An 18252-nucleotide genomic window follows, 5' to 3' on the forward strand; every position below is an offset into this window, starting at 1 on the left:
AGTCTAACCTTGTTCCCCTCGGGACATCTGCTGGTGCGGAATGTGTTGGCGACATCCGCAAACCATCTGGTACTCGCAATGGGGTCCCGATCCCCATGGTACGCGGGAGCTCCACAAGCCCTGAACTCCCTGAATGTCAGTGAGCGTGCCCCTAGCATGGCCGCCATCTCAGGTGCGGAATGCACCCAACCTCTCATCAAGTATCTCCAAGATGCCCTCCTTGACCGATCCAAAGATCACAGGAGTCTGGTCTGGAGTGCTGCGTGTGATCTCAAACGAGATGAACTCTCTGTTGGGTTTTGAGCATTCTAACACTCCTAAGTGTACATGCAACCCTATATACCTTGGATCTATGTTTTCTCTATTATACATGCAAATATGAATATCCAAGGTATTATCCTAACTAGCATACCAAAACACCGATACTAGGATAATGAAATAGATAGAATACATACCTTGTTGTTGTTGCTTGACTCCATGTAGCTCGAGAGCCTAGTGCCCCAAGTGTGACACCTCAAATGGTTCACACAACATCACCAACACATAGAATAACCAAGAGAAGAAGACATACATGTTCAAATCGGCTAGCCCTCTCACATATGTATCACTAGTGCCAATTTCTTGAACTAAAGGGGTTCTTATATAGTGTGGCTATTAGGGTTACACCATGTAACTCATGACTTTACCCATTCCTTATGCTCCATGGGTTTTAACCTCCATGGAGTATCCATGGATCACCACATGGGTTAAACCCAACATAAGGAATCTTGGATCATAAGCCCACATATATAAGAATGAATGATTTACACAATCAGTCCCCATATATTTAATTATGAACCTTCTAGCTCCTTCTTCTTCTTCTAGCTTCAAGAACATACAAAATCACTCAAGAATGGCTCACACACTCACAAAATGCTCTAGGGTTTCGAGGATTAGGGTTTGGGACTTGGAGGCTGAAAATGAGGCCAAATGGTGGGGATTAAGATGCTTAAATAGGGTGCAAAACCCCGAAATTAGGGTTTCACTCTGGCAGACCTACTCGCCGAGTCGAGGGCTCTCGACTCGTCGATTAGATGGATGAAAACCTGCGTCCAAGACTCGTTTCTACTCAACGAGTTTGGGGCTTCCAACTCGTCGAGTAGCTCTATAAAAATGAATAAGTTATACATAAATGCGTACCGGAAACCAGACGTTACATCTCAACTTTGTGTAATAGGCTGAAATAGAGTCACCGTCTTTTTGTGTTATCGACAGGGTTCACTTTAGTTCATACGCACGTTGTGCGCTCTCTTTACCAAATCTTTCTTTCAGATCCGCCCACATCTCTGCTGATGTATTTGCATACTTAACACCAGATCTGATGTTTTTCTCCATGGCTGTAGTAAGCCAGCCTTTTATCATAGCATCACATCTCATCCACATCATGTAGTCTTCTGCATCTTCTTCCGGTTGTTTGATTGTTCCATTAACGAAAGCCATATTGTTCTTTGCGAATAAAAAGTCCTTCATTTCCTGTGACCAATCTCCATAGTTGTTGTCAGTGAGTACATCATTCACATGCATCTGCCTTGGGTAGTCTGACGAGTGCAAGTAAAATGGTGAGTTTGGATCGATAGTGTTGGGGTTTCCTCCATTTTTGTTGGAGCTTTCTACCTTGTCGCCTGTACCCATAATTGGGATGGGTTTTCTTCTTCACATGTCAAACCGACCGCTCTGATACCATATAGAAATTGGTAAATCAGATACATGTTTCATTCACGTTCCAGGGGTTTTATACATCAAAGTCGTTTCTCAAATCTAGGAAATGATAAGAACAAACAAATAAGATAAAGCTAAAAAACTAAAACAAGATAAGACTAGAAATCAATATATATATATATATATATATATATATATATATATTTGAATTCCTTTAACTTTGTGGTGACTACGTGTCATTGCGGTACTCCAGTGAACATAACACCGTTTGGGTGGGAATGTGCAATAAGTCTACCGCACGTCAAACCTATACCGCACGAGACTTGGCTCCTTTCCCTTCTTTACCGTTTTTTAACAATCATTTTTCAAAAAAAAATTGTTTTGTTTTTTGTTTTTTTTTCTTGTTTTGTTTTGTTTTGTTTTGCTTTTTTTGTTTTTTTGTAATTTACCTATTATAAATAAACACACTCTCTCTACATTTTAAACCACAAAAGACACCACTCTTCTATATACTTTTGATTAAAATTCTAGAATGTATTTTTCGTTGGATACGTTTGGCGTTGCGGGAAGCGGAGTTATTGGGGACGTCACACTCAAAAATTAGAAATCCTCATCTACGGAGAAATCGTGAAGTCGGGAATAACCAACTTGTGAATGACTACTTTGACGTTAATGCAGTGTTCGCGAAAAAATTCAAACGTCGATTTTGGATGAGAAAAATATTATTTTTACGTATTGTTGATGATGTAAAAAACCGTTTTCCATATTTTCAATAGAGGATTAGTGGAAGAGATCATAAAGGTTTCTCCACAATTCAAAAATGTATAGCTGCAATTCGTCAACTACCATTCGACATGAGACCAGACTCGTGGGATGAGTATTTGAGGATGTCAGAGCGAACGACGCGAGAGAGTGTAAACAAGTTTGCTAAAGTTGTGATTATCCTCTATCGTGATCGCTATTTACGTAAGCCTACAATTAGCGACATCCACCAACTATATACGACACATGAAAACAAGCATGACTTCCTTGGAATGCTTAGTAGTATTGATTATATGTATTGGGGTTAGTCAATGTGCCCTAATGCATGGGGCGGTCAATTTATGCGAGGTGATCAAAAGCAGCCAACAATAATTTTAGAAGCAGTGACATCGTATGATCTGTGGATATGACATGCATTTTTTGGTGCATCATGTGCCAACAATCGACATCAATGTTCTAGACCAATCGCCGATATTCAACGACATCTATCTTGAGAAATCATATTATGTGTCGTTTCAAGCAAATGGGACATCATACAAGCGTGTATATTACTTTAATGATCGATATATCCCGAGTTAGCTACATTTATGAAATCATTCTCATGTCCAAATGACGAAAAGCGATTAAAGTTTTAACTCGACCCAAGAATCAACTAGGAAAGATATTGAGTGAGCCTTTGGTGTTCTAAAGAGACGTTGGCAGATACTCTCAATCTCGACATGAGCATTCAATAAAAAAAGAATAAGTGGCATGATGTACACATGCATTATATTGAATAATATGATTATATAAGATGAGGGAAATGTGATTTGCCACTACAATAAAAATGAAAATTTACCAACATTCGAAGGAGTCGGTATTGGTGTACCGACATACATGATGAGCAAAAGGGGAAGTATACGACCAAGTTAGACACCACAACTGTAACGTCCCAAAACTTCTAAGTGAAAATTTTTCTTTGAATCAATCAAAACAATCATTCATTATATTCAAAAGCCCATCAGAGTATAAAACATGTCATATAAACATCAGAGTACAAAACAAGTCAAATAATGTGGAACACTAGTGGAATCACGTCGGGGTCTTTTCCTTGGAACCGGAAATACCTGTAACCATAAACATGAAACCGTAAGCACATAGCTTAGTGAGTCCCCCAAAATACCCATACCATAAATACATATCAGCTCGAAGCTAGACAGGTCTATTTCACCCCCGCGTCTATTTCAACTCAATCGGTGTCTTTCAACCGAACGGGTGTATTTCACCCCCGAGTCTATTTCACCCCATATACATATAACATACATGCATATCAGCAAGAGTCACAAAGACAACAAGTACATAACGAATGGGTCTATTTCACCCCAAATACATAAAACATACAATCATATCAGCAAGAGTCACAAAGACTACTAGCATCCTACACATATAATCCAGTGGGTCGGCATTGGTGACTTCGACCCACAAGTACAATGAAGAGACTCACCTCAATCGGTAAACGAATAGATCTCACACACGAGTCGCTGGTGCTAAAGTCTTTCCCACTAAACATATCCAAAACCAAACTCTAATTAGCAATTAAGGTAAATACACTAACTCAGCAAGTCCAAATACCAAGATAAATCCTCATTTAGGCAAAAGACCATTTTGCCCTTATAAGTCCTCAACCCTCACAGTTGACCAAAAGTCAAACTGGTCAAAAAGTCAACGAAAAAAGTCAATGGTCAACCCTTCCTTTAGCTGCCCTCACTTCGTGACCAGCTTATGGTCACGTCATGAAAACTGATTCCCCTCGGTCCCCAACTCAGTCACGATTCAACTCAGCTCGGCTTCAACCCTAAACGATTTGGATCACTGTTACGTCGTGAGGGTCAATTCCCCATGTCGTGACAACATCAGGCCAAAATGATCAAGGAATTCCTTTGTCACGTCGTGACCACCAAATGATCACCATGTGACTTACGCACAATGGACATCTTAATGCATTCAGCCCTAATCCTTTCTCTGTTGCATTCCAACTTTCTAGGAGGTCATATAACTCCAAAATTAACTTAAAAATCGATGCTTTATGGACATGTATGTCAAATACATGTTGAGATCTCATATTGGGTCAAAATGTAGAAAAATATCATTAAAGTTCCCATGCAAGGATTCAAAACTCAACCAACTACTAGATCTGAACTTTATAACACTCAAGGGACCCTTAGAAACAATAAAGTTGTCAACTTTATGGCTTCCTTCCATTCAATTTTGCTCAAACATGGAGAAAATGGGACAAAACCTAGATCTAACAACATTTAAACAATAAAGGTTGAAGCTTTGACACTTACAAGGATCCAAAACGAGCAGAATATGATGATGATGATGATGTTCCCTTGCTAGATGCACAATTAGAACACCTCCTTCTTCTCTTCAAACTCAAGGATTCAGATGTTACAACAACCTTCACGTAGGGCATGTCTTCATTGCTCAAGTAAATTTGGTTGTCGGCGAATTTTATGACGATACATTACTTTCGTTGTCGACGATTTTTATGATGATATGGGTGATGAATCGCATATGTTTGTAGACAATTTGGGCGTAGATTACGATGATGTTATGATCGACGATGATTAGGCATGACGTACTATTTTACTATGTTTCGATTATGTTTTTTTTATTATTTATGTATTTTTTTTGTATGTATTTTTTTAATTAATGAAACAGTTTCATTTTATTATTTTATATAGTTAGATATTATTAAATTACATTTTATTTTATTTTAGAAAAAAGAAAAAAGAAAGTATGATAATGTGTGATACCATTCCTATTTGTTTCGTGGGATGGAGGAAAATGATGTGGAGTTGACATGACAGACCAAAAATGTAACAAAAAATATAGTCAAATATGGTACAACACCCACCAGTTTCATTATTAATATTCTCATGATCGTTTTGAAGCGTTTAGGTATTAAAAGTACCTACTTTTTTTTTCCTTAAATTTATCCTTAAATCATTTTTTAGATAATACTAGTTGTCTAACTTTTTTTTCACTTCCAAAAAAATGTTTTCTAGTTAATATTTTGTTGTTTTAGACTTAGTTTTAATTTAAATAAAAACAATGACACTTTTTTTTCACTTCCAAAAAAATGTTTTCTAGTTAATATTTTGTTGTTTTAGACTTAGTTTTAATTTAAATAAAACAATGACAATGAAAAAACAAGTAAAGAAGCGAGAACAATTGATTTTGTTGAGAGTGATGTTCAATTGTCGATGATGTAAGCATAGTTGTTAAATTCGTACGAATCACGAGTCGACCCGTACGAGTCGAGCCATTTGAAACCCAAAAAGATGCGAATCGCAACCACCTAACTCGGTTTTATGCTTGACTCGTAAAAAATGTGATTCAAAGCGTGACTCGTACCAAGTCGAGCTGACTCATGACTTGGACGAGTTAAGAAACTTGTGGCTACTTTCATTATCTAATGGTTAAATGGGTTATTCATAGGTTATTTACTTTGCTTTTTGGTGCTGAAAAATGTGTTAGGATTAAGGAGACATATTCCTAAAAAGTAAAAAGTCTTCTTGTAATTTTTCTTTCATTTTCTATGCATTCCTCCTACTCAATACTCAAGAGACTTCTTCTTCTTCTTCTTCTTCATTTCTTCCTACTATTTTTTTCTTCTTTATTTCATCTATGTGGTTCTCATTCTTCACGTCACTGGTAATGTTTATTCTTTCTTCTTCACTTACTAAACCGACTGAATACTTGAATACTTGGTATTAATGTTCTTCATTTTTTGTATCTCTCAAAGATTCAAAGTTTCCTAGGTTACAAAGTACATCATTCATCAATCATCACTCATCAATAACATAACCTAAACTAAACTATATGTGATCATTTTTTGTATTATGTATTTATGTATGTGATTAATGATGATACATCAATAACATCACGAATAAATTATGTATGTGAATTAGATTATGTCATTATGTGAATAAATTATAAATTATGTATGTGAATGGGTGTTTATGTGATTATATTTATGCATCAATATATTGTAATTTGTAGTTTTGTATATTGATCAATTTCTGTGATTATATGAATGTGAATATGTGTATGTGATTATATTTCTGCATCAGTTTCTGTTCAATTTTACCTTTGGAACATTGTTCGGAACATTGTTCACTTGCTCAGTAATGTGTCATTGTCTTTGTTTCTTTGGTTTGTTGATTTAGTTATGCCAAAAGAAAAGGTAAAATCGGATATCACTTGGGAACGCTGTTCTCGATTAGACCCAAAAAATAGAACTAAAGTGCAATGTAACTATTGTAAAAAATGTTTGGAGGAGTAAATAGAATGAAGAATCACCTTGCTGGATTAAAAAGAAGATATTTCCGCTTGCCCGGAAGTTGATTAAGGTATAAAAGAATTTTTCAAAAAATTATTGACTAGTATCGAGGAAAAAAGTTTAAGGCAATAGATGATGAATGTTTTGAAGTTGAGAGTGATGGGAACAGGACTATGAAATCATTTTTCAAGAAAGGGACACAAAAAACAATGAATCAAACATTGAAGAATAGAGAGCCTGTACTCTTTCAAAAAAAAGAATAGAGAGCCTGTAACTCTTGCTTTATGTTGACTTATATACGATGAAGCGTTGCCATTTAATTTGGCGAAGTTCTCCATTATGGAAAGACACTTTGATACTTGCAGGGGAGTAAGCTTCCTTCCTATCATGAGGTGAGAGTAACATACCTAAAGAAAGATGTAGAATGTGTTGAAGAAGGATTGAATAAGTACAAGTAATGGTGGAAGAAAACGGGATGCACTCTTATGCCCGATGGTTGGACGGATAGTGCTTATGCTTATGTGTTAGCCGGTTAATAGTCGGATCAAGAGAGCCCCATTTATATTTATTTTGTTCACCGTCTGCCGCCCATTTGATTGACTTGCAAGACATATGAGGTGGAAAAACTTTCAAAGACACCTTCGATAAAGCACGAAAAGTTACCATTTATATTTATAGATATTGTGTTTTGCTATCAATGTTTAAAAGGTTCACTGGTGGTCAAGAAGTGACACGAGTCGGAGTAACGCATTTTGCTAATTTTTTTTCTTACATTGAAAAGATTTCAAGAGTTAAAACATCATCTTCGACAATTGTTTACTTCTAATGATTGGGCCGAATCCACATTTGTTTCTACAAGTGAAGGGAATTTAGTTGAAGATATTATTTTAGTTGATGTCTATTTTAGGAAGGCTATAAAATATTGTTTAAGTTGTGTGCTTCCTATTTTGAAGGTTAATAAGGCTTATGAATGGTGATGTGAAACTGACAACGAGGTATATATATGAAGTTATGGATTGTGTAAAATGTGACAACCGTCAATTTTTTGCCAAGTCAAAGTCAACCAAAGTCAACGAGTCAAACCGGTCAACTCATCTAACCCTTGTACATTAGGGTTTCCATTATGTTTCTTATTGAACAACTCACAATCTTAATACAAAGTATCACTTAGAGTTTTCACGTGTTCGGAAATTCTAAACCCTAATCAGGGCAAGTGATGAAACTACTCGATAAAACATTATTCCTTAACCCTCAGGGGCATATAACAATCATAACGAGACTTAACGGGATGTACAAACCTTGCGTTGCGAAGCCAAACACTCAAAAAGGTCACAAAAGAAGTCTCTCCCAATCTCTTCCACCCTAACTTTCCCAAAACTCTCTAAGTAGGGGAAATCGCCACATGTGTGTGTAATATCTCCCAAATCTCTCCAAGTATGTGAAATCTCTCCCAAATCTCTCTCTATATCAGAAATCTCTCCAAGTATGTGAAATCTCTCCCAAATCTCTCTCTGTATGAGAAATCTCTCCAAGAATGTCAAATCTCTCCCAAATCTCTCCAAGTATGTGAAATCTCTCCCAAATCTCTCTCTGTAGGAGAAATCTCTCCAAGAATGTCAAATATCTCCCAAATCTCTCTAAGTATGCCAAATCTCTCCAAGTATGACAAATCTCTCCCAAATCTCTCTCAAAATCTCTCTTAACTTTTTATAATCACTCGGGGCATCCCGACCCTCGAATTTGACGAAAACAGCTCGAAAACGGAAGTCTACGCGAAAAACAGCCTTAAGGAGCCGAAACTCCTCTTAGGAACCGAAACTCCTCTTAGGAGCCGAACCTCTTAGGAGCCGAACCTCTTAGAGCTGAACCTCCTGAGAACCGAAACCCTCTCAACCGAAATGGACCGAGCGGTCGGTCTATTTCGGTCCCCTGAAAATTTCGAGCCGAGACCTGACCTTCGGCTCTCCCTTCCTACCTTCGGTCCGAGAAGACTTCCGACCTTCGGTTCCGAGATGCGAACCTGGACCGAACCTCGCAGATAGTCACCGAGACCGAGCCTCGCCTTCTGTTCCTTCTCTTCGCACCTTCGGTTCCTCTTCCCCTTCTCTCGGTTCCTCTACAGCGACCGAACCCTCCTCTCGGCTCCCACCTACTTTCGGTTCTAAGCTCCTAAGGAGCCGAGCCTTCTCATTCTCGGCCTGAACTTCGGATTTTCGCCTATTCTTCCCGGTTTTTGACCATTTTCACGTATTAAGCCCGTTTTTCGAGATTTTAACGCGGGAATTTCACCAAAAATCATATTTTAACATATAAGACCCTAAATATTCATAATTTAAACATATTTTTATGGAAATCTTTATTTAAGAATAAAATCTAGTGGGTGAATAATTGAGGTGGAGTGTTGACTTTACTTTAGTGTATGACACAAGCAACCACCCCATACCCACTCCAGGGACCAGCCATTGTCCTTCCACCATACCTGGTCATTCAAGAGTACTTTTCCCACCATTTGACCAGCCACACTCTTGGTCAAAGGCTGAAAACTCTTATCTCTCCTCACCATTCTCTCATTTCTCTCATTTTTCCTCCAAAAGACAAACACCATTCTCTCTCAATTCTCTCTCTAAATTTCGAGATTCAAGGCCATTCTCCAAGCTTTTCTTCTACTATTGGTAAGTATCTTCCTCCCACACTTAGATATTCTACTATCTTTCATTCAAATCATAGATTGCTTACACAAATATCGTCATATTTGTGTTAGATCTTCAAATCTTCAAGCACCTCCCAAGTGTTCTTGAGTTGAGCACTTCTTTTCTCCATCATCCATCTATTGAAATCACTCAAGGTGAGTTCATACCCCTATCTTTTCATGTTTTTCTTAAGTTTTAAGGGGGGGAATATAAGTTAAAACACCAAGAACTCAACTAAACTCATTTAACAGCCTTAATCAGAAACGTTCAACTCCATTCACGGACTGTTTTGGTCAACTTAAACATTTTAGTTTTCAAAACTGTATTAGGTGCAAATATTTCAGGTTCATTCCTTTAAAATGATTACTTGCACATCACCATACGATTTTTCTACGATTTATGGTGATTTTTACAAAACTGCCTATCATTTTAAAAACGAATTCGGACCAGTCTGTGAATATGAACATTTTAACACAAGTTAAAGACTTCCAAAAATCATAATAAAAATTATGAACAAACTAGACACATTTTATGAACTCTAAGAATTTACGGATTCAGTTTTTGACTTCGTATGATTTTTCTATGATTTTTCTAAAACAGTGCAGAACGGTTAAAAACTAGTTAACAGCTTATAACTTTCAATACACTTTGTATTATGTTGAGCAAAGTGTATAACAATAAGTTCTAAATATTGAATGTATTTTCTTGTTAGTTTATCATCATAAACTGAAATTTAGTCATTCATGATAAGGTTTACTCATTCATTTCGAATACTTATAATAAACTTCAATAAGCATAGTTTATGGATTTTTACTACATGAAAAAGGTTTTACTCTCAAAACAAATGGGTTTTTCATATCTTTACGTAATAAACTATAATAGTAATAGTTTAAGGATTTCATATCACAAATTTATTCAGAAAAGGTGATTTTACTTCCTTCATGGAAGAGGTTTTAATATCAAACTGTGTGTAAACTAGTTAACTTAGGATGTGAGACAATTCTCTCCCCGTACGTTCGAGTACGGGATCCCAATTCCTGTAAGTTATAACCAGAGTCTCTTGTAGGGAGAGCGTGATAATTGTGTATAGATCTATATTGGGTTTGACACCCCACACCTTGCTGCTAGCTACAGTGGGACCTGCAGGTCTACGGGTGACAAGAGTCATAGTATCTTAACGTCTGAAAAACGTTGTGCAGGTTATTTCTCGTCATAGTATGGTTATAGCGACTCACATAGGTAGTTAACAATCTTTTAAGTTTACATGGAAACTTCTACTTTGAAAAGGGGTTTTACTTCTAAACTAAACGAGTTTATGCCGATTTAAAACCACTTTTATATCTTTAAGTATGGAAAATACTTGTTTATTTCCGGTCCTAGGATTTAGGACCACATAACTTTTATAAGGAAAAAAATAGGATTTTCTTTGGAATCATATCTCTGTTAAAACTATATTTAATCTAGAATTGTTAGACTTCAGCTATAATTGCTAAGTGTATATGCTAGAGTTATATAAGAATCTAGTCATAATCGATTTAGAATTGGTGGGCCCGCCTTACTTCCTGTTCCTTGTTTGGTTGTGGACCTAGGGCAGACCCATTATATTCGACGATTTATTTAACTTAAATTTTATATAACTTATATACACTGGGCGATTATAGAAGGAAATCTATGGGCCTTTCTATGGTTCATTATCGCATAACATAGAAGCATTCATTTCACTTAATAAAGAAAATATTGGATTTTCTGGAAACATACTTTGTCGCTTTTACAAGGAAAACGGTTTCTTTCTCAAACAAAACTCTTATGAACTCACCAACTTAATTGTTGACACTTTTTCAAAACTAATTGTATTCTCTGGAAATCAGTGAAACAGGAAAACCAACAGCATTTTGAGGATGAGATGATAAATCGACAAACGCTTCATTTTGTCACCATAATGTAATTGATTTTGAAACATGTAAACTTATTCCATGGTGTAACCTTTTCAATTATATTTATGATGGTTGTATTTACTTTGAGCACTATTATATTCGTTGTTGTGATACTATACATGAAGTCCTCCACCGCTGGACGTTTCTGCCATCCTTGGTTTGGGGGTGTGACAGATTGATATCAGAGCATTGTTTATAGTGAACTAAGTATATCGAACCACATAAGATATACAAACTATAAATGCATTGGGACTAAGGTCTCTGATTTAACATTTTTCAAATAACTATACTTTTAGAAATAAATAGGTTCTTGTTGAAAGTATAAATGCATGCATACATACTAAGGTCAGCATCATTCTAGAACAAAACAAAAGTAATGATTGTTGAATGGCACAAGTAGGCTTGGGGATGTATAGTCAGGTCTGGGAATGACATAGCCTGATCAACTATGTCTGACCCAGAAGTGATTAGCATATGCCCAGGAATGGTTGTGGCGTTGCAACAAGTCTAAAAACTTACCAACTCTATCTACAAACAAACATCGAAAACATAAGACAAACATTAAAAATACTATAGGAGTATTTGGTGATACTATAACCAACTTATGTGAAAACTAAAGGCCCCTATTAGTAGGTCTATAATGACTAAGTGCATACGCTAAGGTTATACATGATTAAAAATATTATAGACTCAAAATCTATGACTATTGCTCTACTTCCTGTTCCTTGTTTGGTTGTGGACTTAGAGTAGAGTCATTTATTCGAAGGTCTATTCTATATCAGATTATGTATAACTGGTATGCACTACGTGATTATAGACGTGACTAATAAGGATCACCCCTATAAGTAATTATAGGATTAGACGTCTATTAACTATCCCTTCTACCCCTATTCTCGCGCGAGCAACGTGATGAGTAAATCTTAACGCCCGTACAAAACCTACTTCTACCCACTACCATAACTCCGTCTCAGGGACGTTAGCAGAAACACCGAGAATAGTTCAGTAAAGTGCGAAATTTATTACGTGTGTATATAAAGGGTAAGGATATAACCAATGTATATCAATAAAAATTGGCATGCATTTTATTTCAGTGGGAGTTTACCACATATTTCATAACCTGTTATTACAAACAATTTGCTTATGGAAACTCTAAGATTACTTGATATATACCTCAAGGTTATGTGTAATTAAGAGACGATCGGCTTAGAAATGGTAAGTCCGCCTTAGGTCCTGTTCCTTGTTTGGTTGTGGGCTTAGGGCAGACTCATTAAGTTCAACGGCCTATCGGACCTTAATTACACACAACTGGTATACATTGGGTGATCTTAGGGGTGGATCGGGCATGGAACAAATCACAAGATTACAATCGAGTCATTTCTACTAAATTCATAAGTTTATTTATATAGACCTCTGTTGTGAATTGTTTTCCACATTCGAAGAATCGGGAAATACTATACTTGAAAACTAATAACCTAGTTTTTACGACGCCCGACTAATAACCAATACTAAAAGACTTATACACATTTCGTCTTTGAAATTCTATAACAGAAAGATGCCGCCTCGAAGGTCCGTTAGACGCACTAGCGGAACGCAAACAAATCCACCACCGCCGCCTCCCCAATATGATCCTGTTATGTTCCAAGCTGTGGTCACGGCCGCGGTGGTAGCTGCTATGTCCCAAATCAGCACTGATGGTGCAGGACGGGCAGGGAGCGGTACTAATAACTCCACTCAAGGAGATAACCAAGGGCGTTCTAGAGAATGCTCCTTTAAGGACTTCACCAATGGTAAACCCGATCCGTTCAACGGTAGCGGGGGAGTCATCGATTTGATGCAATGGTTTGAGAAGACCGAATCTGTCTTCGAAAATCTGTGCGTGCCCCGAAGCGAACAAGGTCAAATTCGCAGCTCGCACTTTCTCCGGCCGGGCCCTTACTTGGTGGAACGGCCAAGTTAAGTCACTGACGCTTACAGTGGCTAACTCGATGAGTTGGGAGGACTTGAAGGCAAGGATGCTGAAAGAGTATTGCCCAAGGGGCGAGGTGCAAAAGCTAGAGCAAGAACTGTGGAACCTCAAAATGACAGGCTCTGACCTTGCAACTTATACCGCCCGATTCTGTGACCTAGCACTCCTTTGTCCCGCTATGGTCACCCCGGAAGACAAAAAGTTGGAGCGATACCTCTGGGGATTGTCCTCCGAAATTCAAGAAAGCGTGTTGGCCTCAAGACCAACTACCTTTGAGAGTGCCAAGGAATTGGCACAACAACTCATCGACCATCGTGCCAGCCATGACACAGAGACAACCACCCCGGATCAAGCAAGAGGAGGAAACAACAAAAGGAAGTTCGGGGACAGCAAAAAGGACCAACCAACCCAGGACTTCACTAAGAAGCAACAGAGCGTTGTTGTTCATGCTGCCACAACCCACGCCACGCCAGCACCCATAAATCGATACGCTGGAACCCTTCCGAAATGCAACAAGTGTAACTTCCATCACACTGGGGCTTGCCGAGAGATGCATTGCAAAAATTGCAACAGAAAGGGGCACACTGCCCGTTTCTGTAAGGCACCAGCACGACCCATCAACCAGGTCCCCGACACTGGAGTTAGCCCAGCCTGTTACCAGTGCGGCGAAATGGGACACTTTAAAAGGGATTGCCCAAGTGCACGAAATGTCGGTGATGGTGGAAGGGTGCTCGCGATCACTGCCGGAGAGACCACCCCGGAACCGCCCATAAATATCAGTACGTGTTTCTGACATCGACGTTTAAATTTTTTTACTAAATCTAGCATCGAATGAAGTATACCAACCATAAATCTTGAGAACACGACAAAACCCAAATAAGTCTTACCTCCTATATAAAAACGCAGGGTTTTTGCCAGTGAATCTATGATGGCTAGTGTAAACATTATGGTCATATATCATTAAGATTCTACGGACTTAGAATGTGTGATTCCGCCTCATTTCCTGTTCCTTGTTTGGTTGTGGGCTTAAGGCGGGGTCACCCATCCGAATGCCCTTGCAATCTTAATGATATACGACTAGTTTACACCAAGCGATTATAAAAGAACTGGTAGGACTTATAATGCAAATTTCGTCACAAATTGTTGAAACATTCGTAATGCTGGAACTCGCTAACTACATTATAAAATATTCATAGTGGTAATACCAAGTATAAAGCGGAGAGCATAAAGGCACACGTAAAATACACTATCATTCCAAAACAATAACTCCTTTAAATCGACTCAGCTCAAGTTACAATAAGAAATTCCAAGGTCGTCATTTAACATCAAGCGGGTTGTTCCCCACCATATCAATTCCTTATACTACGAAAAGTTCCCCCATCTTTCCTCCAAATTCTTGAAGTCTCAGTCGAAACACTAATTTCGGGACGAAATTCTTTCTAACGGGGGGATGATGTGACAACCGTCAATTTTTGACCAAGTCAAAGTCAACCAAAGTCAACGAGTCAAACCGGTCAACTCATCTAACCCTTGTACATTAGGGTTTCCATTATGTTTCTTATTGAACAACTCACAATCTTAATACAAAGTATCACTTAGAGTTTTCACGTGTTCGAAAATTCTAAACCCTAATCAGGGCAAGTGATGAAACTACTCGATAAAACATTATTCCTTAACCCTCAGGGGCATATAACAATCATAACGAGACTTAACGAGATGTACAAACCTTGCGTTGCAAAGCCAAACACTCAAAAAGGTCGCAAAAGAAGTCTCTCCCAATCTCTTCCACCCTAACTCTCCCAAAACTCTCTAAGTAGGGGAAATCGCTACAGGTGTGTGTAATATCTCCCAAATCTCTCCAAGTATGTGAAATCTCTCCCAAATCTCTCTCTGTATGAGAAATCTCTCCAAGTATGTGAAATCTCTCCCAAATCTCTCTCTGTATGAGAAATCTCTCCAAGAATGTCAAATCTCTCCCAAATCTCTCCAAGTATGTGAAATCTCTCCCAAATCTCTCTCTGTAGGAGAAATCTCTCCAAGAATGTCAAATCTCTCCCCAATCTCTATAAGTATGCCAAATCTCTCCAAGTATGACAAATCTCTCTCAACTTTTTATAATCACTCGGGGCATCCCGACCCTCGAATTTGACGAAAACATCTCGAAAACGGAAGTCTACGCGAAAAACAGCCTTAAGGAGCCGAAACTCCTCTTAGGAGCCGAACCTCTTAGGAGCCGAACCTCTTAGAGCCGAACCTCCTGAGAACCGAAACCCTCTCAACCGAAATGGACCGAACGGTCGGTCTATTTCGGTCCCCTGAAAATTTCTAGCCGAGACCTGACCTTCGGCTCTCCCTTCCTACCTTCGGTCCGAGAAGACTTCCGACCTTCGGTTCCGAGATGCGAGCCTGGACCGAACCTCGCAGATAGCCACCGAGACCGAGCCTCGCCTTCTGTTCCTTCTCTTCGCACCTTCGGTTCCTCTTCCCCTTCTCTCGGTTCCTCTACAGCGACCGAACCCTCCTCTCGGCTCCCACCTACTTTCGGTTCTAAGCTCCTAAGGAGCCGATACTTCTCATTCTCGGCCTTAACTTCGGATTTTCGCCTATTCTTCCCGGTTTTTGACCATTTTCACGTATTAAGCCCGTTTTTCGAGATTTTAACGCGGGAATTTCACCAAAAATCATATTTTAACATATAAGACCCTAAATATTCATAATTTTAAACATATTTTTATGGAAATCTTTATTTAAGAATAAAATATAGTGGGTGAATAATTGAGGTGGAGTGTTGACTTTACTTTAGTGTATGACACAAGCAACCACCCCATACCCACTCCAGGGACCAGCCATTGTCCTTCCACCATACCTGGTCATTCAAGAGTACTTTTCCCACCATTTGACCAGCCACACTCTTGGTCAAAGGCTGAAAACTCTTATCTCTCCTCACCATTCTCTCATTTCTCTCATTTTTCCTCCAAAAGACAAACACCATTCTCTCTCAATTCTCTCTCTAAATTTCGAGATTCAAGGCCATTCTCCAAGCTTTTCTTCTACTATTGGTAAGTATCTTCCTCCCACACTTAGATATTCTACTATCTTTCATTCAAATCATAGATTGCTTACACAAATATCGTCATATTTGTGTTAGATCTTCAAATCTTCAAGCACCTCCCAAGTGTTCTTGAGTTGAGCACTTCTTTTCTCCATCATCCATCTATTGAAATCACTCAAGGTGAGTTCATACCCCTATCTTTTCATGTTTTTCTTAAGTTTTAAGGGGGGGAATATAAGTTAAAACACCAAGAACTCAACTAAACTCATTTAACAGCCTTAATCAGAAACGTTCAACTCCATTCACGGACTGTTTTGGTCAACTTAAACATTTTAGTTTTCAAAACTGTATTAGGTGCAAATATTTCAGGTTCATACCTTTAAAATGATTACTTGCACATCACCATACGATTTTTCTACGATTTATGGTGATTTTTACAAAACTGCCTATCATTTTAAAAACGAATTCGGACCAGTCTGTGAATATGAACATTTTAACACAAGTTAAAGACTTCCAAAAATCATAATAAAAATTATGAACAAACTAGACACATTTTATGAACTCTTAGAATTTACGGATTCAGTTTTCGACTTCGTATGATTTTTCTATGATTTTTCTAAAACAGTGCAGAACGGTTAAAAACTAGTTAACAGCTTATAACTTTCAATACACTTTGTATTATGTTGAGCAAAGTGTATAACAATAAGTTCTAAATATTGAATGTATTTTCTTGTTAGTTTATCATCATAAACTGAAATTTAGTCATTCATGATAAGGTTTACTCATTCATTTCGAATACTTATAATAAACTTCAATAAGCATAGTTTATGGATTTTTACTACATGAAAAAGGTTTTACTCTCAAAACAAATGAGTTTTTCATATATTTACGTAATAAACTATAATAGTAATAGTTTAAGGATTTCATATCACAAATTTATTCAGAAAATGTGATTTTACTTCCTTCATGGAAGAGGTTTTAATATCAAACTGTGTGTAAACTAGTTAACTTAGGATGTGAGGCAATTCTCTCCCCGTACGTTCGAGTACGGGATCCCAATTCCTGTAAGTTATAACCAGAGTCTCTTGTAGGGAGAGCGTGATAATTGTGTATAGATCTATATTGGGTTTGACACCCCACACCTTGCTGCTAGCTACAGTGGGACCTGCAGGTCTACGGGTGACAAGAGTCATAGTATCTTAACGTCTGAAAAACGTTGTGCAGGTTATTTCTCGTCATAGTATGGTTATAGCGACTCACATAGGTAGTTAACAATCTTTTAAGTTTACATGGAAACTTCTACTTTGAAAAGGGGTTTTACTTCTAAACTAAACGAGTTTATGCCGATTTAAAACCACTTTTATATCTTTAAGTATGGAAAATACTTGTTTATTTCCGGTCCTAGGATTTAGGACCACATAACTTTTATAAGGAAAATATAGGATTTTCTTTGGAATCATATCTCTGTTAAAACTATATTTAATCTAGAATTGTTAGACTTCAGCTATATTTGCTAAGTGTATATGCTAGAGTTATATAAGAATCTAGTCATAATCGACTTAGAATTGGTGGGCCCGCCTTACTTCATGTTCCTTGTTTGGTTGTGGACCTAGGGCAGACCCATTATATTCGACGGTTTATTTAACTTAAATTTTATATAACTTATATACACTGGGCGATTATAGAAGGAAATCTATGGGCCTTTCTATGGTTCATTATCGCATAACATAGAAGCATTCATTTCACTTAATAAAGAAAATATTGGATTTTCTGGAAACATACTTTGTCGCTTTTACAAGGAAAACGGTTTCTTTCTCAAACAA

General features: G+C 37.8%; 1 protein-coding gene across 1 annotated transcript; it reads right to left on the bottom strand.

Annotated features, from left to right (window-relative positions):
* Positions 1–1257: 1257 nt before the first annotated feature.
* LOC145130052 (uncharacterized) lies at positions 1258–1671 on the bottom strand. The gene has a single exon (XM_079064901.1). It carries the CDS (start codon positions 1669–1671, stop codon positions 1258–1260), a length of 414 nt encoding a protein of 137 aa, XP_078921027.1.
* Positions 1672–18252: the final 16581 nt, after the last annotated feature.

This window comes from Lactuca virosa, chromosome 8 (assembly GCF_052849685.1).
Source record: "Lactuca virosa cultivar CGN04683 chromosome 8, Lactuca_virosa_CGN04683_v6, whole genome shotgun sequence".
Taxonomy (NCBI): Eukaryota; Viridiplantae; Streptophyta; class Magnoliopsida; order Asterales; family Asteraceae; genus Lactuca; species Lactuca virosa.

Bases quoted from the DNA above. Each gene is read 5' to 3' on its own strand.
- LOC145130052 (XM_079064901.1), bottom strand. From the start codon at position 1,671: ATGGGTACAGGCGACAAGGTAGAAAGCTCCAACAAAAATGGAGGAAAC.